General features: G+C 42.2%; 1 protein-coding gene across 16 annotated transcripts in view; it reads left to right on the top strand.

Moving 5' to 3' along the window:
- Window positions 1-27,919, top strand: part of DENND1A (DENN domain containing 1A) — a 496,373-nt gene that overhangs the window by 258,789 nt on the left and 209,665 nt on the right. For all 16 annotated transcript variants that reach the window (XM_082695480.1, XM_082695471.1, XM_082695477.1 and 13 more), the window contains one exon: window positions 18,714-18,814. In XM_082695480.1, the coding sequence (XP_082551606.1) occupies window positions 18,714-18,814 (101 nt within the window). The remainder of the gene's footprint in view (window positions 1-18,713; window positions 18,815-27,919) is intronic.

The raw sequence follows: 27,919 nt of genomic DNA, 5'->3' as shown, positions 1-27,919 counted from the left end.
CTAAATAATTGAGTATGTGTGTTATTAACTGAAGTTCAATATCCGTTTATAGTAGTATTTTTCCTTCGAGGTTAAGCTTGCAAACAGAAATTGACTGGGAGTGGAATGCCTAACAGGTACCTCTCTGTTAGAGAGGGTAGAAAGACCTTCTTATAGTGAGCATTTCCCTAATGAAGTCTGTGGATAAAATCAGTTGTGTGTTCACCCACGAATGCGAGGTGCCTAATAATGAAGACTTTGTGAAGCTGTTAGTGTTTTTTATGGTTTTCATTGTAACTTCAGTATTTTATAATTTCTTCGGTATTGTTTGCTTCTCAAGAACTCACAATTTTTTGATTGTGCCAGGCTCAGAGCACGTAGGGGTGATAAAAGCGTGGCCCTTGCCATCGAGGGGAAAACATCCCAGCGTAGACCTCTTGCTTTGTTTTGGCATTCTATTTTAAACTAGAATTGCAGTTCATAATCTCAGGGCTTGAACACCCAGGGAGTTTGAGAATGAGAAGATTGCCATCCAGATTTATCACTGCATCTTTATGAGGCCAGTCAGAAAACAAAGTACAAGTTGAGGAGCACCTGGCTGTCTCAGCCAGAGGAATGTGTGACTCTTGTTGTCAGGGTTGTGAGTTCAAGCCCCACATTTGGTGTAGAGATTACTTAAATAAAATTAAAAAAAAAAAAATAAAACTACAATTGAAAGAATCTAGTCTACAACCAGTTACTGTTGCACTGGAGTATTAAACTTCAGTAGAACAAAAAAGAGACATCATATTAAGTGTAATTTGAATTCCCTATAATATGATCATGATGTTTTTGAGCTCCTAATACATACCAGGCACTGTGCTAAGCACTTTGCATCTATTACCTCATTTAATCTTCACTCTATCAGGGTGTAGGAAGTTCTCTTATCACTGCCTCCTTATAGATAAGGAAGAATATAGCTTCTGTGTAATTTCTTTTGTTTAGATATAGTGGATTAAACACATAAAGTTATTTCTGCTCTTTTCCAAAACTAAAATGAACTAAAGAATAAATCAACAAGCACAAAGAGCAGATGCAGCAGAGATTTTTTTTGTAGCAAAGATTTTTAAAAATAGTAAGAAATTACTATTACTGTTATGCCAGTATTTAAAAACTAAGATGAAATGGACAGTAAATTATAACTTACTAAAATTTGAATCAAAAAAGAGAAAAATTGAGTAGGTCATTTAATTTATAGAGATTGAATTAATACATATTTTCCCCCATTCAGCTCAGATAGTTTTACAGATATGTTTTATCAAACATCTCAAGAAACAGATCATTTCAGTCTTAGACAAATGTCTTCTTGGGAGTCTAGGGAGAAAAAAAGAATACACTCCATCTTTTCTTGTGATGATCAAATAACCTTGACATTCAACCACACAAGGAGGAGACATTACAAGAAAGTTTGTCAGCCAATCTTGCTTATAAATCTAGCTGTATACGTTTTAAACAAAATAGTAGCAAATATGTTAAAAAATGTGATTCATAACTAAGTTGGATTTATTCCAGAAATGTAAGGTTGATAATACTAGAAAAATCTATTACTATAATCCACCACATTAATGTATTAAAAGGGAAAATTCATGAGGCACCTGGATGACTTGGTCACTTGAATGTCCCACTCTTGGTTTCAGCTCAGGTTGTAATCTCAGGGTCCTTAGGTTGAGCCCTGCTTTGGGCTCCATGCTCAGTGGGAATCTGCTTGAAATTCTCTCTCCCTCTGCCCCTCCCCCTGCTCACTCTTGCGTGTGCTTTCTCTCTCTCTTCCTCTGAAATAAATAAATACATGTTTATAAATAAATAAATAAATAAATAAATAAAAGGGAAAATTCATATGATCACCAGTAGTTGGAGAGAAAGCATGACTATGTTCATGAACAGGAAGACTCAATGTATTGAAGATGTCTTTTTGCTCTAGAACAATCTATAGACTGCATGCAGTTCCATTCAACATTCCGTTAGGATTTTACACGGTACTTGGCAAACTGATTCTGAAGTTAATGCAGGAAGGTCCCAAGGAAGGCCAAGACATACCTGAAGAAAAAGAATGAGTTGTGGAAGCTTGCTTTACCAGAATCGAAACTTTTTATAGAGCCGTAGTAATTAAGATGCTAGTAATGGCATAGGAATACACAAATAGTCTTGATGGAACAGGATAGACATTGCAGAAACAGGCCATGTGGTGGGCTCTTTATATGCAACAGAGGTGGCACTGTAAAATCTGGGAGAATGGATGGATTTTTCAATAACTGATTATCTACAAGGGGAAGAAAAGGGAGACAAGTTTCTACCTTATACTGTATGAAAACTGAATTCCAAATGGATTGAGGACTTAAATGCGAAGGACAGAATTTTAAAACTTTGGGAAGACAAAATGGATAATGTCTGTGATCTCAGAGTAGGGGAGGATTTAATCAAATAATCCAAAATATACATTGTATATAGGAAAAGATTAGAATTGTAAATATTTGTTCATTAAAAAATACCATTCAGAGAATGAAAAGACACGTCGCAAGCTGGAGTTGAGATATTTGCCATATGTAACACCGACAGGATTAATATCTGAAATATATAACGAACTACTGCAGTTAAAAAAGCAGAAGACAAATCTATCAATAGAAACATTGGCCAAAAGCACAAATAGGCTTTGACAGAAGAAACACGAAATGGCTAATAAATATGTGGAAAGATGCTCAACTACATTAGTAATCCTAGACAAGCAAATTAAAACATACAGTGATTAAAACAGTAGGTTTGCAAAGACTTGATATCTACAAAGTCTAGTGTTATATTGAATTGTACTGGAGAATCCACATACTATGCTGAAAAGTATTTGGCACAAAACTATTTGCATACACTCACAATTCAGCTATCCCATCCTTGGATAGAATAGTGTGTGCGTGCCGGCTTGTGTGTACATATACACACTCATTGGTCATTTGTAGTGGGATATATGAACATCATGATCATAGCAGCATTGGGTTTTTTGCTTTTTGTTTTTTAAACCTGGACAGAGCCTGTGTGACTACCAGCAGAGAACCCCTAAATTATGGTATGTACATCCAATGGAGTACTATATCTGTAAAAAAGAACTGACCCACCAACATGATTAGGTCTCTAATGAAAGAAGCGACAGAAGAATATACAGCACGGTTTCATTCACATAAAATTCAAGTGAGAAAAATTAAATGGTGTATGATTTAGGGGTACATACAAACTGCATGGGGCATGAAAGGAAATGATTAACACAAAATTCAAGTAGTAGTTTCCTCAAAGGGAGTGAAAATGGTATAATTGGGAAGAGGCATATAAGGGACATCAAAAATACTGCTTTCTCTCTTGAGGGTGGTTAGGGAACCAGCAGACTACTCTGTAAAGGGTCCAGTAGAAAATATGGCTTTGTAAGCCATACAGTCTTACAATTAGGGGACTGCAACCTTGTAGTTTACAGTCCGTAAACTGGTGGGTGTGGCTGTGTTCCAACAAAACTCTATTTACACAAATAGGCAGGCCAGACTTGGCCTTCAGGCTGTGGCTTGCCAACCATGAAGTTAGGGTGCTGGGTTTTGGATTCTTAAGTTTTTTTCTTTTGAAAGTTGATTATGTAATGTACATACTTTTATATGTATAGATATTTCAAAATTTTTGAAAAGTTAAAAAAAAAAGAAGATACCAAGCCCCTTCATCCTCAAATTTGACAACATAGGGGTAGAGGCAGAGGAGTTCTTGTGGGTAGGTTAAGAATTAAAATTGCACGAGATTTGGCAGTGGCAGTTCTTGAAACCAGAAGACGGTGAAATAGCATCTTGAACTTCTAGGGGAAAATGACCTTTCCTGAAATTCCATACATATCTAGTGGACGCCCTCAGAAGAGAGTGGTGCGGCCCCTACCCTACCTGTCACCTGCAGGAGGTCGCTGCTCCTCCACTCCGCTTCTCTGTTGTGGATGCACCGTCTGTCCTCTCCACGCCAACCACTCTGCTTATCCAGCTGACTCCATTCAACCAGTATTTTTCATGGCACTGTCTTAGGCACTGGGGTTACAACAGTGAACAGATAGGCCAAACTCCCTGTCCTGAAGCCTACATTCTAATTCTAGTAGGTAGGCCTTCCATAAACTAGGTAAGATAAATACTGTGGTACAGTAGCTAATGATGAGTACTAAGGAGTGTTAATAAAAGGAAGAAGGAGACCGAATGGGGAGGGTGAGGTGGCAGGCATTGTGGTTTTAGATCGATGGCCAAGGAATGCCTTATTGAGACGGTGACGCTTCAGTTTCCTTCTTGCTGCCATCAGGGAGTTCCTCCAGCCGTGAGCTCCTCTCTGCTGCATCACTGTTTTCTTCCCTACTGGCCATTCTTTTTTTGTTTTTGTTTTTTAAGATTTTATTTATTTATTTGACAGACAGAGATCACAAGTAGGCAGAGAGGCAGGCAGAGAGAGAGAGGAGGAGGAAGCAGGCTCCCTGCTGAGCAGAGAGCCTGATGCGGGGCTTGATCCCAGGACCCCCGGGATCAGGACCTGAGCCAAAGGCAGAGGCTTTAACCCACTGAGCCACCCAGGTGCCCCCCTACTGGCCATTCTTACAAGCTTGCTTACACGGTATAATATCTCCCAGACTTAAAAACAAAACTTCCACATCCCCCTTTATCCCATTTTTATTCTCCCTTTTAGAACACAGTGTCTCAAGAGTTCTCTTTATTTACTGTCTAATTGCTCCCCTCCCCTCTCCCGCGTCTTCTGTCAGGATTTAGCCCCGTCCTCTCCACTGAAACAGCTTTTGTTCAGGTCACCAATGACCTCCTATCAAGTAAAATTAAAGTGAGTTAGTTCTTATAAAACTCTTAGAACAGAGTCTGGCATAGTGTGTGTGGGTATGTGTATTTATAATAAGTTACTAGCACGTGTAATGGGAAGTCAAATATTGTTTAAAATTTAAAATCAAGAAATTTTTTTCTCGTTACTTGTTATTTAGAAATAAGGAGATAGTTGCTGTGTTGAATGAATCCAGGTTAAGGACTGCCGCCATGTATCCCTTTGACTTAAACTTTTTTAAAAAAACAATTGATTTTTAATTGTGTTCTGCGTTTTACTGATTGATGGTAGAAACCTTTTTAGGAAGGGGCAGGGGTCTCCTTATATCTCACATGTGATCAGCACCCCAATGTGTCATTTCTCTGGGGATTAAGTAGCTGAGCAGACTTCAGTTTTATCCAAGCCTTTCTCCAATTTCAGAATCGAAAGTTTTCTAATTATTGCCTTTTATTTTCTCAGTAGTGGCTTTTTTAAATCTTTTCAATGGGCGGGGAGACATAAAGGTTATTTTAATAGCCTGAGGTTTCTGATGACCCTCTCCTGACGAACCCAGATATGGCCTATCATACTTTGGCAAACCCCATTTTTCTCAATTTTCTTTGATAAGATGTGGGCTTGATGCTCCTCAGGACCATCAAGCATCTGAAAGATAAAAGCTGTCAAACACTCCAGAGTGCCATTTTCTATAAAGATGACTATGTCAATAGAGACAAGCCCAGCAGTATTTAGTTCAGAGTCAGGTAATATTCATTTCACGCTTTCTTGGTCAATAATATGATATTCTGTATAAGAAAAATGTGAGTTTTTGTTCTCTTTGCTCAGTTAATGTATATTGATTGTTTTTCCTTTATAAATGATAAATAGGGGAGGCTTAACTAAATCTTGTTCTCTCATGTAAATACTTCACTGTGATCTCTTCTAGCACAAAAGCCCCATTTTTCTTCCAGATTTTTATAACTGAGTTTAACTCATGTTGCTTTTTGCTAACTCTTTTGGGTAGCAGATAGGTCTAAAATAAGACCTTTATGGAGATGATCTCTTAGAATTCCAAGAGCAGTCCTAGATGGTCAATATTATCCCCATTTTGCAGAATAGCTCATCTACGATGAGAGACGGAATAAGCTGACAAAGGTCATGTCCTAGTTGGGAGAGGCAATTGTGCAAGTGGGTCACTGTGATGCAGTGTGGCTTCAGGAAGAAACCACCGGGAAAATTACATATACAGACGAAACATAGCCCCTCCAAAGTGCTTGCCTTGGGGATCAAATTTTGTGTGTTGGGTGTCACCTCAAACTATTGTCAGAACCCGTGCGTGGGAACTGTCAAAGTAGAAGCACATGGTTAAGAATATCCATCCCACTGAGGGAGTCTGTGAATTCTCTTAGCCAAAAAGATAGTCTGAGCCAAGTCTGGAGGATAAGGAGCCTGATGGAGCTGAGTAATACTGGTTTGAGTCCTGATGATATAGTGCTTAGAGGAACTTCTTGGGTAGCTTGTAAATAGTTCCAAGACTTGCCAAAGAGGTGTATTGACCACACCCGTGGACTAAGTATGTGGGGTGCCCTCATTTTGATGCATAGCCTGTATTTTATATGGTCCCCAGTTCTCCCTCACACCCTGTTAAAATTATTTTAAGTTAACCTTTTTGAACTACCTACTATGTGCCCGGCTTTGTGCTAATCATATATGTAGGTGTTCATTACTGCTCGCAGCAACCCCGGGAGCTGGTTGACTTTATCCTCCTTTTGTAGATGAGAATATTTGGCACTGAGAGAGCTTAAGTGCCTTGTCAAAGATGGGATTAAAACCCATTGCCTTTGAATGCACATTCAAAGCTTTTTATTTTGGGTTTCGTGAGCACTTATTCTGTGCCCGGCACCACTTGGCACCAGGGGAACAGAAGGCTTAGATCGGAATTTCTCACTGACACACTCACCCTATTAGGCAAAGCCCTGTTTCCATGAGCACTGCTCAGATTCAGCCCACTCTGACTGCAGGTGGTTAGATCTGCCTCTCCAGGAGCCTCACCCCTGCCATTCGCTTGCCATGAGCACAACCTTAGTGGGTCCCTGGGGCATAGCTTTCCTAACTCTTTGTGGCTTCCGGGCTCATGTACTGCAGTTCCTTCCAGCCCCTGGGCATCTTGGCCCTAATCGCTCCTTTTATAATTTCGGAGTAGTGCAAGAGGTTCTGTAAACTGAGAATATCCCGCATATGATGACAAAGGCATATTTACTTGCCAAGAGAGTGGATATTTGTTTTAGTTAGTGGATGCTTTTTAAAAACATGTTCTGAGGAAGGAGGCACAGTTTAGTGACAAGACCACTACCGAATTAATTGAGCTCCCACACCTAATTATTGATGTAGTACCCATAACTGTGAAAAGAACTGTGATAGTACCTCATTTAGGGAAGGGGAAAAAACAAAAAACAAAAAACCCAACGAATACCTTCTCCCTGACACTTTCTTCCTAAGTATTAGTCCCAGACAACGTGGGTGACACCTAGTGTGGGTGTGAGGGATGGGGATGGGTGCCCTGCCAACCTCACCCCACCCCGGTCCCACCCACTCCCACTAAGAGCCTGCATTATCTCCCACCACCTGGTCTTGTCACCTAAGAAGGGCCCGGTAGTGCACTATGCGGGTTTTCAGATTTGGTTTCATTTTCACTTCTTTCCTGATGAACTCCACCTGTTCATGCCTATGCCAGCCTGTGTCATAGGAAGTGCACCCAAATGACGGGTGTCAAGCTTTCCCAGCTCTTCTGGACTAGAAATAACTAATCCCGTTTTGCTTATCTGCCGCCCTCAAAGCAGAGATGAGAGCCGGCAGTTTAAGAAGGTTGGAAATCCTGGACCGGAGCCAGGGCCTCTGCCTGCACACTCCACTCTGCATGTTCCAGCCGTAGGAACAAACTGCATTATTTTGTTTCAAACTGTGCTCAAGGGAAGCCAAGACCTTGTAACTGGAAACTTACCAAACAGAGAATTCTAAGACTAAATTTAGTGTTCTATTTAAAAAAAAATAAAATAAATCGAACATTTTGTTTGTTCATCTTTTATATGTTAAAAAAGAGAGATTAACCTAGTTCACACTAACAACCCAAGAGGAGTATTCAAAGAAGTGAGAAGAAAACTAATCCTCTTGGTGAAGAGGGAAATCCTTAACAAAATGTAATGAAGGGGCGTGAAAGACAGACTCTGCAGCCAAACTTTCCAACTTTCAAATAGGGTAGCCTCTCTGATCTTCATCACCTAAAATTTTATTGTGGCTCAGAGAGTATTAAAAACTTAGGGATGAAAGGAGCTTCCATTGGCAGGAAATAGGAGAAAAGACTGGAAGGTTTTTCTCTGGTTTTGGAGTATAAATACAATTAACTGCTTTTTGAACGATGTTCTTCATTTGATTATGTGTGAGTTCGTTTTCTCCTGTTTGTGTTGATCTGCATCTAGAATGAAGAGCCTTGAGATGTTATAGAGGCTCTGTAATATAGACAGCATCAACAGTTTAACTGGAAATATTTTGAAAATTGTGATTTCAACCAGCCAAGGTATCCCTAACTAGTTCTTGTTCTTCCTCTCCTGCTTCTGCTCCCTTTGCTTCAGTGAGCATTAATAAGTACCTGTTTTGGACTAGACACGGGATTCAGACTGCTGGTGATCCCCAAATGCTGGTCCATGGGCTATCTGTGTTAGGATGACCCAGAGAACTTGTTAAAAATCCAGGTTTGGGGGTGTCACCTCCAGACTTTTCTGGTTCAAAAGGTCTAGCATGAAAACCACAAAAAGTCTATTTTTTTAAGGTTCCTTAAATGATTAATCTACACCCAGATTCAGAAACAGTGAATAAACTGTTCTGTAAGACAAAAACAATTATTTCTTCTTTGATTACTGTTATTTTGCATCATTAGACTAATTTTCATTTTGAGACTACATAATGGAGCCTGATTAAGTTTGTTTGGAAGACAGGACCACAGGCTAGCACTACAAAATGCTTTGACTCCATGTTTCTCTTTAGGAGAGTTTTGATTTTGGCACTGGCTAGTCGGGGATCAGGCAGAGCTAAGTATAATCTGGGTAAGCTGTCAATAATTTTGGTTGCTGATGCGGTGCACCGTTGTAATTCAGGATGCATGGGTATAAAGAGAACGAGGTGACGGTTCTTTTCAGTCATTGCACTGAGAATGTGGTCAAGAATCTTACGTATTATTTTAGTGGTGTGGTCAGTTTGTGAAATAGTATATTCTTTAGGTTATAGGACTGATGATAGCTTATTTTTATATGACTCTCAGGAATCAAATGTCTACCAAAAAGCACTAATGGGTAATAGTCAAGTCACCGATATCTTCATATGCTTAAAAAGCCCTTAACAGCACCCATGGTGGCAGATGTCATGTGGATTTTATTAAAGAAATTTGAGCACCTACTAGGTGCTAAGTCAGCAAGAATAAGGACTTATGATTTCCTGCGGTTTCTGTAGGCTGAAAGTGTGGTCACTTTGGTGAACCATAGCGTGATGTGAGATTAGGCTGTGCTGTTAGGTTGGTACAGATCTTAGGAAAACTCACATTTTTTTCTCTTTTGCTATCCTGATAGTTCTGTGGTCTGCCAGCTAGACGATTCAGCCAGTCACGCTGGTGATCTTTTCCCAAGAGGAAGGACAGCCGGAGAGTACCAGGCTTCAAGTCAGGATGCTTTTGTTCACTTCCTACCTTTATGCTCAGTCCTCCCTAACCATCTAGCTTTGGGCAACGTACTTGATTTTTGTTGAATCTTTCTGTCCTGTTGTGTAAAAATGGGGATAAGTATTAAGTGGTTGTCGACGTGAAAGCGCATCGCCCAGTGCTAGGCACACACTGCTTGGTCAGCAGAGGTTAGTTGACTCTGAAGGTCAGTCAACCCCGATTTGACTTTCAGAAGCAAAAGGGCTATCGAGATCCTGGAAGTGTTGGGAAGTTCCGATTAGTATAACTGGGGATAGTAGGTGGTGAATGAATCCAGGCAACAAAGGATAGTCATGACAACTCCTAGGAGGTTTTCCACACCCACTCACTTCTCGTTGGTCACTCAGTCATTGACCAAATTGTCATGTCTTGTTCAAGTCTCCACAGTCATGACTGCATAGCGGGTGAGTGGCCTAAGAAGTTGCTGTGTGTACTTGACCCAGCGTTACTACCTGACCACGCTCCTGGAGAGGAGGTCTAGCAGCTTCCTGTCTTCATCCCTTCAGACTCTGCTCTGATGTCTCTCTCGCTCGCTCTAGGAAGCAGGCCTGATTCTTGCCCCAGGCAGAATTAATGACTCCTTTTTTATGTGCTAACACAGTTGAACCTCTATTATACCCCCTCTTTCGTAATGCCTTTGTGTTGAAGTTGATTGCATTTTGATCTTTCTATTTTAAATTGCTTGAGGGCATGGCTTGTACACAGAGTGGATTCTCGGTAATAGTCCGATTAATACAGATCCCAGCTCAGAGGCCGTTTCCTGTGAGCTAAGAACACAGTCTCCAGGGCTAAACTCCCTGGATTCATCTCCTAGCTCTGCCACTAGCTCTGTGACCTTACATGAGGTCCTTAAATATGTAGTCACCTTGGTTTCCTCATCTGTAGAGTGGAGACAGTAGTGTTACCTACCGTATAGGGCTGTTATGAAGATTGAGTAAACACACAGAAGCATTTGGAACAGTGCTTGCAGTAGTAAATGCAGAGGAAGCAAAGTGGTCAAGGTGGTGGCTTTGTTACAGCTTCAATATTTCTGCATTTACTGGTATTTTCTGAGGTTGGATTTGCCTGAAAAAATGCTACAGGGAAGATTTCTGCCCCCATGCCTTCAAATCTAGTGAGTCCTACCACCTGACGTTTCCAGTTTCTTCAGGTACGGTTGGATACCTGATAGATAGTTTCTCGTGATTCCATGTTCAGTTATGCTACTATTTTTAAGATTTTTTTAAGAGAGAGTATGTGTGCAGGGGCGGGGGTAGGGGTTGAGGCAGAAGAGAGGGAGAGAGTCTTAAGCAGACTCGGTGCTGAGCGCAGAGCTGGACTCGGGGCTCGATCTCATGACATCCTGACCTGAGCCAACGCCAAGAGTCAAGCATTTAACCCGACTGTGCCACAAAGGCACTCCTATGCTGTCTTTCCTTTTAAAAAATACGGTTCTTTATTAAAGCAGCAGTGTAAGTTAGCTAAACATAATTATGATCTTAGAAATATTTCCAAAGAACTATTAATATCCACTTACACAGAACTTGAGGTGGCTGATAGATTTCTTTTTTTTCTTTTTTTTTTTTTTAAGATTTTATTTATTTATTTGACAGAGAGAGATCACAAGTAGGCAGAGAGGCAGGCAGAGAGAGAGGAGGAAGCAGGCTCCCTGCTGAGCAGAGAGCCCGATGCGGGACTCGATCCCAGGACCCCGAGATCATGACCTGAGCCGAAGGCAGCGGCTTAACCCACTGAGCCACCCAGGCGCCCCAGATAGATTTCTTTTTGAGGGGACACCTGGGTGGCTCAGTGGGTTAAGCCTCTGTGTTCAGCTCTGGTCATGATCCCAGGGTCCTGGGATCAAGCCCTGCATTGGGATCTCTACTCAACAGGGAACCTGCTTCCCTCCCTCTCTCTGCCTGCCTCTCTGCCTACTTCTGATCTTTCTCCCTCTCTGTCAAATAAATAAAATCTTTTTAAAAATTTTCTTTTTGAGTGCCAACTTGGATCCATTGACAATGGTTGCATGTTTGGAAGAATCTTCAGGCCATGTCCTGACTCCACAGTTAATAGTGTCTGTCACAGGCACAGAATGGAGGAGTGACAGCACCTTGCTGTCCCTGTATTAAAATGAATTATCAATCTCAATGTAACTTTGCCTTTTTCTCTTTCATCTTAAAGAAAAGGCTTCACTCTCCTCAGTCTCGGTCCTGTGGGCTTATTTACATTACAGTGTGCCATTCCATCCTTTCTGCCTCTGCTTTGGAAGCAAGAGCTTTTCTCTGGCAGTTTTAGTTGCTTTGATACTTTGCAATGTCAGATCTTGGCACAAAAGCTTGTTGCCCTGGCTAATAACTTACTCTAATTACTTTACCTAGTAGCTCACTTTTTAAAAGAGAGAAGTGATTAAGCAGGTGATCTCCTGAGAAAGCTTCCTGTTGACTGGATGATCTTGCCCTTAGAGGAAGGCACTCTGCTCGACTCCATGTTGGTGCACTAGGATTTTTTTTTTCTTTCTCTTCCCTTTCCCCAGTGGATAGTCTTCCATTGAAGTACTAACCAGGCCCAACCCTGCTTATCTTCCAAGATCAAACGAGATCAGTTGCGTTCAGGGAGGTATGGTCCTAGACGCGCCCCAGCGGATAGTGGAGAAGCAAGAGGTAGGATGTGTTCCATCCAACTAAGTGAAACTACTGGAAGAAAGATTGCCCCCACCCCCTGCAAAACAAAACAAAACAAAACAAAAATAAAACCCTGAAAAACAAAACTAAAGAAGCATTACATTTTGGCTTCTAAGAAAAGCAGGACATTCTTTGCTCTTTTCCTTCTTTCCATGCACATGTCTGGCATCTGTCTAGACCAGCTGAAGGTCTTTGATTTCTAAGGCTTTATAAATTGTCTTTCTGTTAAAGCATCTTTGATAGTTTCTTAAAAGCCAACTCTTCCCTCACTAAATATAGTAAACCGAATTTGATCAGAGCTGAACCATTTATAATGAAAAGGTTTTTCTCATACCCTTGGAAGGGTTAAGTAGATTAACTTTTGTAGCCCCTGCAAAAAAAAAAAAAAAAAGGTCTTTTTGTTGATCTCATAGTGGGTTTGCTATTTGAGATTAAATAAAAATGAGAAACAAAATCAGCAACACTGTTTGAATCATGAGCCATTTATTCCTTGATGATTATAAACATGGGCTATAATCAAATAAAAGAATTTAGTTCACAAACCGAGAGAGCTAAGAACTTCTACAAGACACACAACATTTTCTGCAACTGTTCTACGTAGGATGATTCATGGTTGAAATGCGTGGACATAAGAATGACCTGTCTTTAAAGCTAGTAATCGGGTATTCTTTCTGTACTCTTTGTTTTTATCAATTTCCTGGTGTTTGGCCTCAGAGGGGAAAGCGAAATTCTGCCTGAAACTAAGCCTGTGATGAAGCAGGCGTCAGTTTGATCTTTCAGCATCCTGAGTTCTAGGATGTGAAGAATGACTGTGACCATCTGATTTTTCCTTTAGTACTTGGAATCTCAATACCTTTTAGAAATGTACAGCTTCTAATTGTGATCTCTTAAGCAATTACAATTTGTTAACTGTCTGGTAATCTTGTCTCCCATTCCTCATGGTGTTAAGCTGGAGGCATTCTTACATTCCCCAACGATTGCCCAGCGCCTGCTCTGTGTCAAGCATAGTGAGATAGGGAGAGGAAATCAAACGTGGTCTGTGTCCTTGAGGAGCTCACATCTTTAGTTTCATGCCCCCTGGTCTCCTCAGATCATCTACCTCTGAGATATCCGGAATGTTGGGGGCCAAGCACTGGGGAAGGCTGTGCCCTCCACAGTCTCGGGTTAGGCCTGCAGCGGCTGACGGGGGTAGCCAAGGTAGCCCAGGCATTCCGGTTAGCCCCTGTAACTGCAGACCTGAAAAAGTAAGACAAGCTTTGAGACAGGCCCTGTTTTACTTACATTCAGCGTAGCTGAAGAAGGTAAGCTGGGGTACAGGAGGCACATTCTTCACCTCAAAGGATGGGAATTCCTCTAGATCAGAAATTGATAAAGCTGGAAGAGGACACAGAGATGACGGGGTCCTACTCCTCCCTTTCCCTGTAAGTGAAAATGAGACTCAGGAGAGGAAGCGGCTTGTTCAGATCAAGAAGAAACTTAATGGCAACTCCATGGACGTATATGAAAGGGAAAATGACAGAAAGCCAGACTTTGAAATCGGTGGGCCAGATTGGGGAGTAAGCTTTCCCACTTGACCAAAAATCATTATGCCCTTGTCTAGAATTTCCAGTGGATTAAAGACCATCCAGCACCCCAGTTAAGGGTAACTAACCCCCAGGAAATGATCAGATCTGTGTTTGTTTTAGAAATGATCATTTTCTGTTAATTGGTATTTTACCCCAGGTATTTGGTCATCTAACAACAAGGCAGACGTATTTCTGCATAATTTGGCTGTGCTGGTAGGAACAGTATGTCACCTAGTTCAAGCTCCTCCGCATGGGGTATAGGCACAGGGTAGACAGTCAAAAATGTTTTTAGTTAATTTACGCATTGTGGAAATGCAGTGGCCATTATAGTCTGACCGACCTGGATGTGAGTCCCAGTTCTGTCACCGATGAGCTATGTGGCTTTGGGCAAAGTTATTTCACCTTTGAGACTGATTTCGCATCTGTGAAGTATGGTGATGAGTGTATACGTTTGTAAACGTGCACACTTCTTAAGCAATGCTTTTCAGAATCCTAAACCCCTCACACGGTGCCTGGAGCATATACTGTGGGGATTTCTTGGGGTTTTGTTTTTGTTTTGTTTTTAAAGATTTTTATTTATTTGACAGAGATCACAAGGAAGCAGAGAAGCAGGCAGAGAGAGAGGAGGAAGCAGGTTCCCTGCTGAGCAGAGAGCCCAATGCAGGGCTCAATCCCAGGACCCTGGGATCATGACCTGAGCTGAAGGCAGAGGCTTTAACCCACTGAGCCACTCAGGCACCCCTGTTTTTTGTTTTGTTTTAAGGGGAGAGTCTTACTTTTCTTTCATGTTAAACTGCAGAGCTGCCGTCAGGAATCAGCCAAGGAACTAGAATCTATGATTGTGGCTATCTGGGCATTATATCTGAGAACTACCTTGAACTAAGAAAAAATACACACACGCACGCACACACACGCACACACACAGTGTCTTCATGATTTTTCCAGCTCTGTCATTGGTCCCTCTCCCTGTCCTATCCCTGTTGCCTTCTTTCTTTCTCTCCCTTTGCCTCAAAGAAAACTAATGGAGCCATGCAGAAAGCTCCAAGATAGAACTGACCTTGTGCACCTTTAATTGAGGACAGAATTTGCTAAAAGTGCGTCTAGAAACCCACCAGTGGTTTACTTTACAGTCTGTGTCCTGGCTAGACTGGCTGTTGGCTGTGTAATTTGTCTAGTTTTGTCTGGAGTCTTAGACTATTCAGCTGCTTCAGGGCAAAATCTTTTGGGGTGTCATTAAATGGGATTGATAATTGGCTTCTGATGAATATTCATTGTGACTAATGACTTTGGGCAAATTTTACACATACTATCTTTCTATTCTCCCACTGAGTGAGATTTTGATAGGATCATTTTCTTCAACTTGCACTTCAATTAGATACTCACAATACCCCTTTGTTGACTATAATCCAAATTGTATACTTTCATTACTTTAAAATTTTGTATTCTGTAAGGAATGAGCATAGGCCTCTAAAAGCCTTATTTTACAAATGGAGTTGGCCTTAGAATTGTTTTTAAAATAAGTAGCTAATGATAATTTATGGGATATAGCATTATTTCTGATTAAGCACAGATAAATCATAACACTTTTCTTGTGGTTGACTCACCACTATTCTTAAATACTGATGTACATCGTTTTGCCGCTTTGCATTTTGGAAAAGAGCCAAACAATTCTCTTTGTTTGTTTGTTTGTTTATTTGTTTGTTTTCTTAACCAAATGGATCAATGCATTTTACTCCAATTACAGAGATTTGGCTTTTAGGAAACCCCCAATGAGGATGATGATTGAGCACCTTTAAAAATGTTTGATTTTTATAAGGGATAGGTAATTTTAAAATCTTGGTGTTTAGCTTTTAGGTCTTTTTGAGGGAAAGGAGACATGAAAAGAACATTGTCTGGAGATAGGATCTCTGTCGCTTTATTGCTTGAAATAGGATTTGACTCAAACCAATTCAAGCTAAAAAGAGGGAGGTAATCAAGTTCTGTCTCAACCAGGAACATTCTATTGAATGACTTTCCCAAAGAGAATTACAAATGAATTCATGTGATGAGGACATCTTATATTTGTACAGCACCTTAGAGATTTTAAAATGCTTTTACTTATTTATTTGATGTGTTGTAGAGTTACAGAATACACGTATTATTGAAGGAAAGAAAGAGAAAGAGGGAGGGAATCCATTAATATGATTTCCCAAAAGTGACATATTTGTGTGTCTAAGCTTGCCATTATTGTTTTGGAATTTGAGTTATATACCACACTCTGTGAGACTCAGGAAAATGTTAGTCCAATAGTTAAAAGCCAGGCCACTATCTTTATATGTGAATATATTGTAAGTAGGAATTATTTTTTATTTATGGAAGAAACGTTGCATTGATTCACACTTAATAGGTGCTGTGCCACTGAGAACATGGAGAGGAAGAGAGGCAGGGTATCACTTTACAGAGAGAGAACAAACTTGCAGACCAGGTATAGTCCCATTAGTAATGGGGGCTTATGCCCAAAAGAGCTATGCGAGGAAAGTAGTGCTTTCACAGAGACCCAGAGGAGGAGGAGTTTGCCAGGGGCATAGACCTGGGTAAGGAGTCCCTAGCTACTCCCAAGTCTGAAATGATTTATTCAAAGGATGAGCTTGGAGAAGGTAGTAGAGACTGTGGCCAGAGATGTTGCTCTACATAGTTAGACGGAAGCTGGTGAAGACACTCCTGCCCGCAGAGACTTCCAAGGAGGATGGGCATGACGGGACCTGCACTTCAGTCTGAGTCCTTTGGCAGCCAGTTAAAAGATGGGCACGAAGAAGTGGGGCCCAAAGCCAGGGTCATCCTCCAGCCTCCCTGCAGGGTGCCGCTGGAGTGAAGTTGGTTCATTTTCCCCTCATTCAGCACCAGCAAAGATTTTTCATCTCTTCTAACCCTGAAGAGATGAGTCATGTAAAATATGACAGCCTTCTTTACATGGAATCCTACTGAAATGGGTTGAGAAGGGATGGATTAAACCTACCAGCCTTGGCAGAGTCTCTGGGAACAACTCTTGAGAGCTTGCTGGTCGGCCTCTGTTCATGACATGTACCTGATTTAAAGAACAGGGTCTGGAGGGAGAAAGAGGGGGAAGAGAGTAGCAGCCGTGGATTTCATACACAGCTCTCACAACTGGGAAACATCAGCAGAATATCCAATTTAAAGCTGTTCATGTTACACTAACCTCTGGGATTCTTTTAACTGGGCCTTGGCACGTCACTCTTTCGCCACGTAAATGTCCTTCTGTCAGCAAAGGCCAGTTAACAGCTTCCAAGAGAAGCAAAGTCCTCATGGGAACAGGCTTCCCAGAAACCAAAGAAACATTAAAGAAAAAAGGCAGAAAGAAACATGTGTTGTTGGCTTTTGTCACTTCATAGCCCTATCTCCAAAGGTGTTGGTTTTTTTTTTCCTTCTTTCACTATATTGAATTTTGTAGCAATTTTATTCCATTACATCTCTGTCCCTAAGTTTTTAATTACATCAAATCCTGATATGATGTGTCTAGCTCTTAAGAAAAAGAAGGAATATGAAATAGGGCCATGTCAAAAGAAGAGGGAGAGGAAGGATTAATCAGTAAACAGTGCTGGGGCGATTGATTAACTATGTGGAAAAAATAAATTCTCACCTCTGTCCTTAAACCTAAATTAATTCCAGATGGATTAAAGAGTTAAATGCTGAGGAAGAATTTGGGGGATGTTTGTAGTATAACAGCAGTAGAAACCATCGTGAAGGATGAGATTTGTCTGTGAAATTATTTAAACCTTCTCTTCCCCAGCCCCCAAATTCAAAGGAGATTATAGAAGGATAAGTTATTTTCAGAACTGTTACGGAGCATTACTATCCTTTGTAAATATCCAGTGTTCACTTATAAATCACTTTTAAAAAATACTAATACTCATCAGTGGACTACGAATATGAACAGAGCATTTACCTATGAAATAGAACCAAGAAACATGACAAGCTGTTAAGCTTTAGACATGATCGGAGGGATAAAAATAAAATCCAAACAGATACACTTCCAAAGCTACTAACTTGACTGCAGTTCTTAACCCTGGTGAGCTGTGGAGATGACATTCTAGGGCATGGCTGCAGGAGTGTAAAGAGCCTCCATCCCTTATTATATTAATACATTTATTATATTTAAACTACAGTTGTTATCTCTGAATCTTCCATCTAGGAACCATGTCTGAAAATTATTGACATGATCTGATTATATAACGTGATGTTGGGAGAGTGGTTAATACACTGTGGGAAATTCACTGAGTGTCCTTAAGAGATATATTTTCTAGGAATATTTAAGGATGTGGGAAAATGCCAGCAAATAAACACGGACTTTAAAAGAAGGCAAACGAGCACTGTATTTACAGTAATCCTAATTTTATTAGAAAAGGGAATAAAAGTGCTTTGTTTGTAATTCCCCAGAACATCCAGTTTTCTTCAGGTGGCAAAAGACTTTTATTTTCTTCTGCCCCTTTTTCCATTTTCTAAAATCGCTACTGTCATCCTGCATTAGCTTTGTAATCAGGGTGGGGAGGAAGCTTTCTTAGGAAAAGCAAGCTCAGGGGACACCTGGCTGGCTCACTGGGTTAACCCTCTGACCTCAGCTCGGGTCATGATCTCAGGGTTCTGGGATCGAGCCCCGCATTGGGCTCTCTGCTCCACAGGGAGCCTGCTTCCTCCTCTCTCTCTGCCTGTCTCTCTGCCTCCTTGTGATCTTTCTCTCTGTCAAATAAGAGACAGAGAGAAAAAAAGAAAGGAAAAGCAAGCTCTTGCTAAATTTGAATTTGAGTGGTTGAGGTAGCTTATAATTTTTAAAATGTGGAGAAGTAGGTACTGAATTTTATTGCTCACCTCCAGTGAGCGCATTGCCTCCCGTGGATTCCGTAGCTCTGAAGCTCTCACTTGCTTGTGTTCCAGCTGACCGCCTGCATCCACGGGGCCGCCGCCATGCTGTACCCCATGTTCTGGCAACACGTGTACATCCCCGTCCTGCCTCCGCACCTGTTGGACTACTGCTGGTAAGGCTGCCACTCCCCCTGTCCCCTGCTTTTCCTTCCCCAGCACCCGACGAGGATGTTAGGGCCGTCTCTTATAATGCAGTTGCTGACTAACTGGAAACTCCTAACTGGACTGACATGGATTTTAGACCAGGCAATCGATCGCATGGCTCTTTGGTTTCCAAATGGCTTTCAGCTATGCTGTGGCATTCTTCCGAGTGCAAGGCAGTAGATCTTTTCCCATGGCTCACTTCGGAGAGACCAAAGCACCAAGCAGTGGTGTGTTTTTGTTTTGTTTTGTTTCCTTTTCTCCCCCAAGATGGATCGGAGCCCGGTGAGAAGCACAGTTGTGGTCCTCCAGGTCTTCAGGTTTCAGCCATACCCTGACACGTTCTGTAGGACTTGTTTCCAGCTATGGTTTGGGCGCACAGGCCAGACTTCAGAACCCTCTGCGTTTTTTTTGTTTTTGTTTTTGTTTTTGTTTTTTTGCTGAGAGTTTCACTGTCCAGGGACATGTATTTTAGCAAAAGGCAGGCTGGCAGGTTTTAGAGTCAGCTCTGCTGCTTTCGGCAAGTCACCTGCCTTAAGACTCTGTTTCCTCATCTGCAAAGTGGAGTCGGGCCGTATGTGCTATATGAAGAGAAATGACTCAGCAGATGAAGGGACACAGTGTAGAAAAGCTGCCCATGGTAGGGGATCTGCAGATACGTTGTCACCCTCTGTCCTCGATAGATTACCAAGAAAGACTGTGTAACGGATTTGGATCTGTTTTCCTTCTGAATAATTTCTTTCTCCAGCATAATGTGATTAAAGACATTGTCTCCAGACAGCTCAAGTCAGCAGATGTTGATAAGGGAGCACTGTATGTATTGTAGGAAAAGGTACTGCCTGCCAGAAATTAAGAAATTCAGGAGAAAGGGACCCACGGAGGGGTCACAGCGCTGTCACTTAAAAACTGATGATTTAAGGACGTTTATTATCAGGTCAGTCATAGTCTTTGCTAGGTTCTCCCAGCCCATTTTGCAGTCCTGTCACTGAAAAGGCTTACTCAAGTAGCCAGGTTGTGCTGGGAGCTTAAAGGTATTCTGCAGGACTCCTCATATGGCTGTGTTGGGCTCACTTTCATCCCAAGAAGCCATGTGTACAACCAAGATGTAGCTCAGGGCCATCAGGAGAAAATCAGTGGCCCTCTCCAGCGCATAGCACAAAGTGGATCAGCTTATTTCTCTCTCAGTTATGTATCTTTCTTATCAAGGTAGCTGTTTTTATCCGTGCCTTTCTCCCACTTAATGAAATTAAGGAACTCTTCCTCTGCTCAGACTTGCTGCTTCCTTTTGAGCTTCTAAACCGACTGTCTTGGCTTTTTCCATGCTGCCACGTGTCTCAAAGGAGAGGACCATGTTTGCTCTCCAGTAGTGTTCGTTGTTGATTCAATGAAAGACTGGGGGGCTGGGCCGAGGAGGACGCCTACACTCAGGAAGAAAGAGAGAGGGAACTGGGAGGGGGAAGGAGGACAAAGGTGGAGGAGGATCGTGAGAGAAATAGATGGAAAAGGTAGAAAGGGGACATATGTTCCTAAGACAGACTTCCCAGTCCTCTCAGCCCATTGAGGAGTGATGGCAGCAGGCTATCACTATTCTATTCCAACATAGAATATTCTATTCCAACATAGAATAGTCTCGTAGGCATCTACCCTCACACAGACACGTGGCCCCCAGACTCACACATACACACTGACACAGGTCCCTTCCCTACGCACATGTCTCTGATGCCCCCGCGGAGAGACACCCCCTGTACACCTCCCCCCAGACATGTGCTTTAAGAGAAAACTTTAGAATTCTCCCTGGAGGAGACTCACTTGTGTGTCCTTTTTTATTTTTTTTTTTTAATTTTTATTTTATTTATATATTTGAGAGAGAGAGAAAGCACCCAAGCAGGGGAAGTGGCAGGCAGAGGGAGAAGCTGGCTCCCTGCTGAGCAAGGAGCCTGATGCAGGACTTGATCCCAGAACTCTGGGATCGTGACCTGAGCTGAAGGCAGATGCTTAACTGACTGAGCCACTCAGGTGCCCCGCACCTGTGTGTCCTGATGCTGAGCTTCAGATGCAAGCACAAATGGGCTTCTGTGTGCAGGAATTGGCAGAGTCATTGTAGTTCCTCTGCCTCCCAAATAGTACAACTTTATTCTTCTATTATTTCAAAAGCTTTGGTTGCTAAATTGTCAGCTAGCTTGAAACTGGCAGCTTCCATTTCCGGAACTGTGCAGAGAGAAAGGCTTTGTCAGCTTCGGTGGTAACAATAGCTGCCAGTGTTGAAGACCTCCAATGCCCCAGTCTGTGATCTCACTTAATTCTTCTAGCAACCCCGTGAAGCGCATATTATTAGCTCCATTTCACAGATCGGGAAACCAAGGCCCCAAGAGGTTTAGTAACTTATTCTAGTGTAAATACCATATACTGTATGCTTCTGTTTTTATAAAAACAAACATTATGTGTGTCTATGAGACACAAAAATGTGTGTGTAGATGTGTATATACAAATGTGGATGTATCTATATGTGTATATGTACACATACCACACACACACACACATACACACACACATACACACACACAGGCAGAGTTCTAAGAGGAAACACACCACAGAGTTAGCAGGGATTTGGAGAGGAGGGGGAGGAACTCGGTGTGATTTTTATTTTTATTTTGTTTTATATTATTCTGTTTCTGCAATGAAAACGTATGGTTTCTATACTTGAAAAGTTTCACTTTAAAAAGAAATTAGTATTTATTCTAGCCATTTGTTCTTTCCAGCCGTCCTTTCTTGTTTGCTTAAAGGATTTATTGGCTGTTTTGCTCTTCCCTGTGGAAGGTGATCTGAGGTCCTCTTTCCGACTTCCTCTCTAACTCCAGCCCTCTCGTGAGCTGTGTCACCAGCCTGCCCGAGAGCAACAATGCTGGCAGGTCTACCTTAGAAGGGAAGACTTGACAATAACGTCTCCTTAGCCCTTGTCAACCCCAACTTCTCCAAAAAAATCGAAGCTCAGACTTGCATTTTTCAGAGCCTGAGCGGGTTCTGTGATTAGGCTCCATCTTGGAAGTATCTGTGTACATGATAGCAGTTCTTCTCCTGGTCTCTTGTTTTCATGAAAGAACTTTCTTGACATTTGACCAAAGGTTGATTACAGGCCAGTGGAGGTTGGTATCTGTTTATTAACTACAACATGTTAAGAATGTGGAAATAAAAGACCCCGAGAGGAAAAAAAAAAAAACAGATCTTCCATTCAAGGCTTGATTTGATCACCTTCAGCCTGCTACCAACTGCTTTGGTCAGAAACTACAAATGTCATGAAATTTGAGTCAATGCTAATAACTTTATTCTATTGTGCTCGGTGACTTTCACCACTGTTGAGTTTAATCCTTGGTGGTGAGAGCCAGCAGGGATAACTAGCATTTTAAGTAAAGTGCTAGGAGCTTGAAACATGTAAATTTGAAGGAGGTTTGTTCCTCTGCAGATGATTTAAATGTTAAGTACGTCCCCATGCAGGGGATACACGAAATGGAATCTGAAAACTATTATCTCCTGTAGAAATGAACTCTCAATTTACTCACTGCACAGGAAGGGCAGATTCTAGTCATTTTCACTGCCAGCAGGTGCCCTTTCTATGCATAATAGACTTCGAAAGTGTAATTAACACATGAGGACCACTGCTGCCAGTTTTTCTTCAGGTACATGCTGCTAGGGGTTTTCAGGACAACAGTGTAGGCTGTGAGAGCTTTTTACATTGCACTTGAAGATGAGGTGTTCATTGACTTCTGGACAAAGACATGTTAAATGGGGCTGAGTCCAGATCCTGCTGGTGGTATCACAAGTCATGGTCCTTGGGCCCAGAGACCCCAGGAGCTGTAATGCAGCCTCACGTAGAACAGAGGCCAGTAGAGCAAAGCTCTGGGATGCGGTGAATAAATGGAAAGTATGATGCCGAAAACCCCACAATTATGTGGAAGACTCTAATTGCACATTCAGAAATACAGCAACCAATTATCTGAGTTAACTTTAATTAGAGGTATAATCACAGATTTTAATTATCTGAATAAATCAGTGTAGTACAAATGATCTGCCCCCAAATATTTCCCAAATTAAAATTTTCAAATCCCTTCGCATTTTTGGAGAGGGTGGTAGAGAGAAAGTGCCTCAGCTTTGGATTCAGAGGACCTGGATTCAGATCTCAGTATCCTGTCTTATTAGCTGTGTAACCGTTAAAAATCTATTTGATCTCTTCAACTTGCAGTGTCTTTTTCTGTAAAGTGGGTTTGATTTACCTACTTTGAAGAGTGATTTAGAATTAGATATACTGGTCATCAAGTGGCACTCAGGGGCCACTTAAGCAAATGGTGGCTGCTCTTACATGGTTATTATAAACACGGGACATGGATTTTGGTTTCCAGAAGGTTTAACTCAGATCAGACATTCTTATTTCTGCTGCTTTGTGAGCTCAGGGGAAAACTTTATAATTCATCTTTTCTTTTTACCCCTCAGATTGTTTTTATTTTGATTTTTTTTTTTTTATTTAACTTGAGTTATTGTATGGTTGTTTTCATTTGCAGCTGTGGCATAAGAATGAAAAGAAAAGAAACAAAAGCAGATGGCAGAGAAAACGAAAGGAGTAAGACATTTCCAGCCCTTATGAATATTTAAAAACATGTGCTGCTGGTTCCTTTCTACTTTAGATCTGTACCATTTTCTTGACTTTGAAAGCGAAAATGAGAATGTTCCCTACCTTGGCTGACGGCAGCCCTGACCTTGGCCGGTGTTGGGAGGGCCTTCCCATTTCTGGGACAAAGGGATTAACTTGGTGATGAGAATCTGCGTTTTGCTTCATTATAATAATCACCATCTATTGAGGGGTGTGTGTGTGTGTGTGTAACTCTTTATCAACATTATTGTAAATCTTCAAAATCAAACCGTAAATAATATCTCATTATTAGCTCCATTGTATGGATTCAGAATTCAAACCTTAGGGACTTCTCGTAACTTAAACCACTGTCACACAGCTAGGAAATGGTAGAGCCTGTGGTTGAAATGTAAGGCCATCTGACACTAAAGCTTTCCTTACTAACATCCTCCAGAGTATGAGAGAATAAGTTGTACCCATCACCAAGATTTTGTAAAAAAAAAAATTTTCATGTAGGCGTCTTGATGACTTATGTTTTTCATTCAGAAAATATTTGTAGAGCACTTACTATGTACCCGGCACTATGCTAATTAGATGTTGCTAATAAAAGGTCCTGGTAGAAACCATATGGTATTTCCCATGTAAATTCCTTTTTCTGCCTTACTCTTTCAGAAGTCGTCCTAAATAAGGACTACAAGTCAGTTCCCAAATTGAATTGTATATTTGGATTGTTCTGGACACTTGTTAACATGCCTTTGTGACAAAATATTTCCAGAGCAAATCAGGGCAAGTTCATGTTGTCCCCCAAAGACCAGCCAGATCAAGAGCCAAGTTAGTACCTAACTCCCCATGCTCTTGAGGATGTGACTGAACCAAAAATTATATCCTATGTGAACAATTAAGGTTTGAATTTTGCAGTTGTCTTTGTAAAATGTGTTGTATCTCCTGACTCTGGAAACTGTTCTTCCACTCGGAGTGGGTATGCTCCAACTTCGTGTGAGAGATTCTAGTTCTAGGCTCTTTATCCACGTTACCTGTTGGGTTCCGAATCAATCTGCACATGCTGCGTCACATTTTCCATCTAGAATTTTTAGCAAGTAGGCTGAAATGTGCCTGATTACAGGGTCCCCAGTCCACATAGTGAAGGGGCATCAGTCTAGGAAGTGACTTCCGGTTGACTTGGGGCTGGGTCCAGTCTAATCTCTGTCTCCATTGATGCCATGAGATTTTGCGTAGGGAATAAATTGATGCTAGAGTCAGTGGGATTGTTGATATTCTTAGTGACAGAAATAGAAATCAGTGAAGTGTGGTGTGGTGGAAACAGACAAACCTGACTGTGGTTCTGGCTTCCCCATTTACTAGCTTTGAGGTCACCGAACCTCTCAGCCTCCTTTCTCTTCTGTCAAACATGAATAGTAATTACTACTGACAAAAAAAAAAAAAAACAAAAAACAAAAAACAGGTGTTCCATAAACAGTAGGTACTACTTTTGTTATTAACAACTACAGATAGATTTATAGCCTATTAATGTGAATATATAGGAACGACCTAGCAAAATCCAGTTGAAATGCACAACATCCGGGTGAAATGGGTATAGTTTAGGTAGACAGGTGTGGCTAAAATTCTTCTGTATATACCAAAGTCTGGGCCCTGTAGGTTTTGTTAAAGATTGAAATCCAAGTGAGCAGAAACTGTCATTTGTATTTTGTAGCAAATATTTATGAGTGCCTGCTATATCCCTGGCATTCGGCACAGGAAGGTAGGAGCTTCTTTGTAGATGGTCCTGGATCTGATAAAACACTCCTTCCCAAAAGAATTCAGGTGTCCAGGCAGGAGTAGGAGAACAGACTTTTCCAGCTAAGAAGCAGCAGGGGACAAGATCCAGTGCTCGGGGTGGAACCACGCCAACAGGAGCTCCTTTGGGGAACCGTAGGAAAGGAAAAGGACCAGGATTTCAGCTTTAGACAGAAGAAGGAGAGAAGTTGTGTCTGTAGTTGGCCTGATGGGGAGGAAGCGTACAATGTTGAACAAAGGGAAGTTCTAGATTTCCAGGGAAATCCCTTAGTAAGATTTGGCTAAACTTGACCCTGAGGTTTGAACAGAGAGGCTGAGTAGTAGACGAGTTAAGTTTCGGGTCTAAATCCTGGCTCTGGTCCCACTGAATACATGTCTTTGGGTGAATCACATTACCCCTCCGAGCCTCCCGTCTCCTCGTCCACAAGAGTGTAGGGGAAAATATGTTCTCCGTGAGAAGCCTGGCAATCTAAAAACTCGTTTGGTGTTGACAGTCACCACATTTCAGTGCCCCTCCATTTCCTTCAGACTGAGAGTGCCAAGAACCTTTGGAGGAGGTTTTGGACAATTTATGAGTAAACTGTTTTCCTGGTGGAAAAATGGCAGAGAGGAGAGACTGGGAGCTGTTTGCATTATTGGAGCCATAGATGCTATAGGAATCTTTACTAATACTGTGGGTTCTTTAGGTTCAAGTTCTCCATTTTTAAAAATTCAATCTTAACTCCTGTACTGCGACACTTAACAGCCTTTTTAAAGGTGTACAGTTCTCTGGGGTTTTGTGTCTTCACAAGGTTGTGCAATCATCACTACTAATCCTAGAGCCATTAGATTTTTTAAATATAGTCTTTATCATTAGTAAGGTAATTGGTCCTATTTAAAAACAGAAATCCTTTAACCTTCCAAAAGCACCCACAGCGGAAAGCCAGTGTTCGGTGAAAATGAGCAGCGCGTGTGGGTGGATGGCATCAGACCCTTCACTTGGTCCCTCCGAGGTGCCCCTGATGGCACAGGTGCTAGGTGTGCGGCGAGATGGCAGTCATCCAGCCTCGGTGGCGTATGCCCGCAGTGATGCAGAAACTTGCAGGGTTAGAGAAGGCGAAGCGCCCTGCTGCGGAAATGGCCCTTCCCCGCTTGGGGCTGGTGGTTGTCGCAAGCCGCCCTGTGGGGAGCTCTCCTGATGACAGCTTACCCCCCGCTGTGGGCCCGCCACCTCCTCTACGTCTGAGCATCAGAACCTGGCTTGCTGGTCCACCTTGTCAGGCCCGGTCCTGCTGCCGGATGTGACAAGGGGCCACACCGCTTGCCTCTCCTGCCCCAGTCTCTGACTCCTGCATGGAACATGGCTGGCCCTGACCTCTGCTGATACAACCAATCCTTGCTTTCCGGTTCTTGAGACACATTCAGTGTGTAATTCCTCACTCCTCCCGTACCTGGAGCCTGTCTTGGACCCAGGACTTAGAAAACTGTGGAATTTCTATGGCACTGCGTGGTGTGGTCTCTCCAGCAAACATTCTAACAGGGCAGGAGTCACAGACCCTGTGATGCCATCGTGCCTCAGCGGGGCAGGGCCCTGTCTCATGGCAGGACTTTTGGGATGAGCGTCCCTGCCTCTCTCGGGGTGGGCCCGAGGCAGAGTGCATGAAGCCACCAGCGCAGTGCAAGGCTCGGTGTGATCTCCCGGCACAGGGGATTTGTTCTTACCCTTAAACATTTGAAGGGCTGAGAGGCTAGGCTGAGAAGGGATTTGATGCTTTACATCTTGGCATGTGACGTGTCTCAGTCCTTAAAAAACAAAAAGAACTCTTATCCTCTTTTTAAACTTTTACATTTGCCAGGGAGTTACTTCCTTTTGATTTATCCATAAACTTCTTTTTCCCTCTCTCATTTCTTTCTTCCCTCTTTCATTCCTGCATTTCTATGAGAGTCTCCTGGGCGGCTGGTGGCTCCCGATTAGAGACGTCCCTTTGCAGCTGGCTCTGGCTGTTATGGTTCTCATTGAACTCTCTGGGGCAATAGAAAGCCCTGTCTCCTGACCTTTTCTCTGTGATTAACTTCTCCTGCTACAGTGGTCTTAGCCATGGAGCCCTTCCTGATGTTTTCCAAGTATGTCTCCTTCCGGTAGACTGAGAAGGCACAAAAGGGCGGACCACTTTAGGCTTTGATGTTGACCTTTCCAGGTTTTCATCCAGGCCTTATCTTTGTAGCTCATGTGTTCATTTAGGTTGGGTTTGGGGGCTTGGAGCTCTGGAAGGCATCTCCCCCAAGCCCCAAGGGCACACACTGAGAAGAGCACTGCTCCCGTGCCTCCCCTCCCTACCGTGCTTCAGCTGCAGGGATAGACGTGCGTTAGGAAACCATCTCCAGTGCCTGACCCCATGCACACCACGCTGCCCCACAGGGCACAAGCCCTGTAAGCTGGCTCCCGACGGCACGCCTGGAAGCTGGGCAGTTTGGGCCTCCTCTCCCAATCCAGAATTGCTCCTGTCCTCTCATGGGTCCTCATCCCAGACTGTTGCTCATAAATCAGGGAGGGATGGGTGGAAATTAAATACCTTTTCCCCTAAGAAAACTGTGATTAACTCATGGCATTTGTACCCCTTCTGCTTTTCAAGCCATATTTTCTGCCTCTCACCAGCTGTGACCTTTGTCAAGTCACTTAACC

This window comes from Mustela nivalis, assembly GCF_964662115.1.
Source record: "Mustela nivalis genome assembly, chromosome: 13".
NCBI lineage: Eukaryota > Metazoa > Chordata > Mammalia > Carnivora > Mustelidae > Mustela > Mustela nivalis.
Note: the sequence above shows the minus strand (reverse complement) of the source record. Positions and strands in the feature narration are given on the sequence as shown.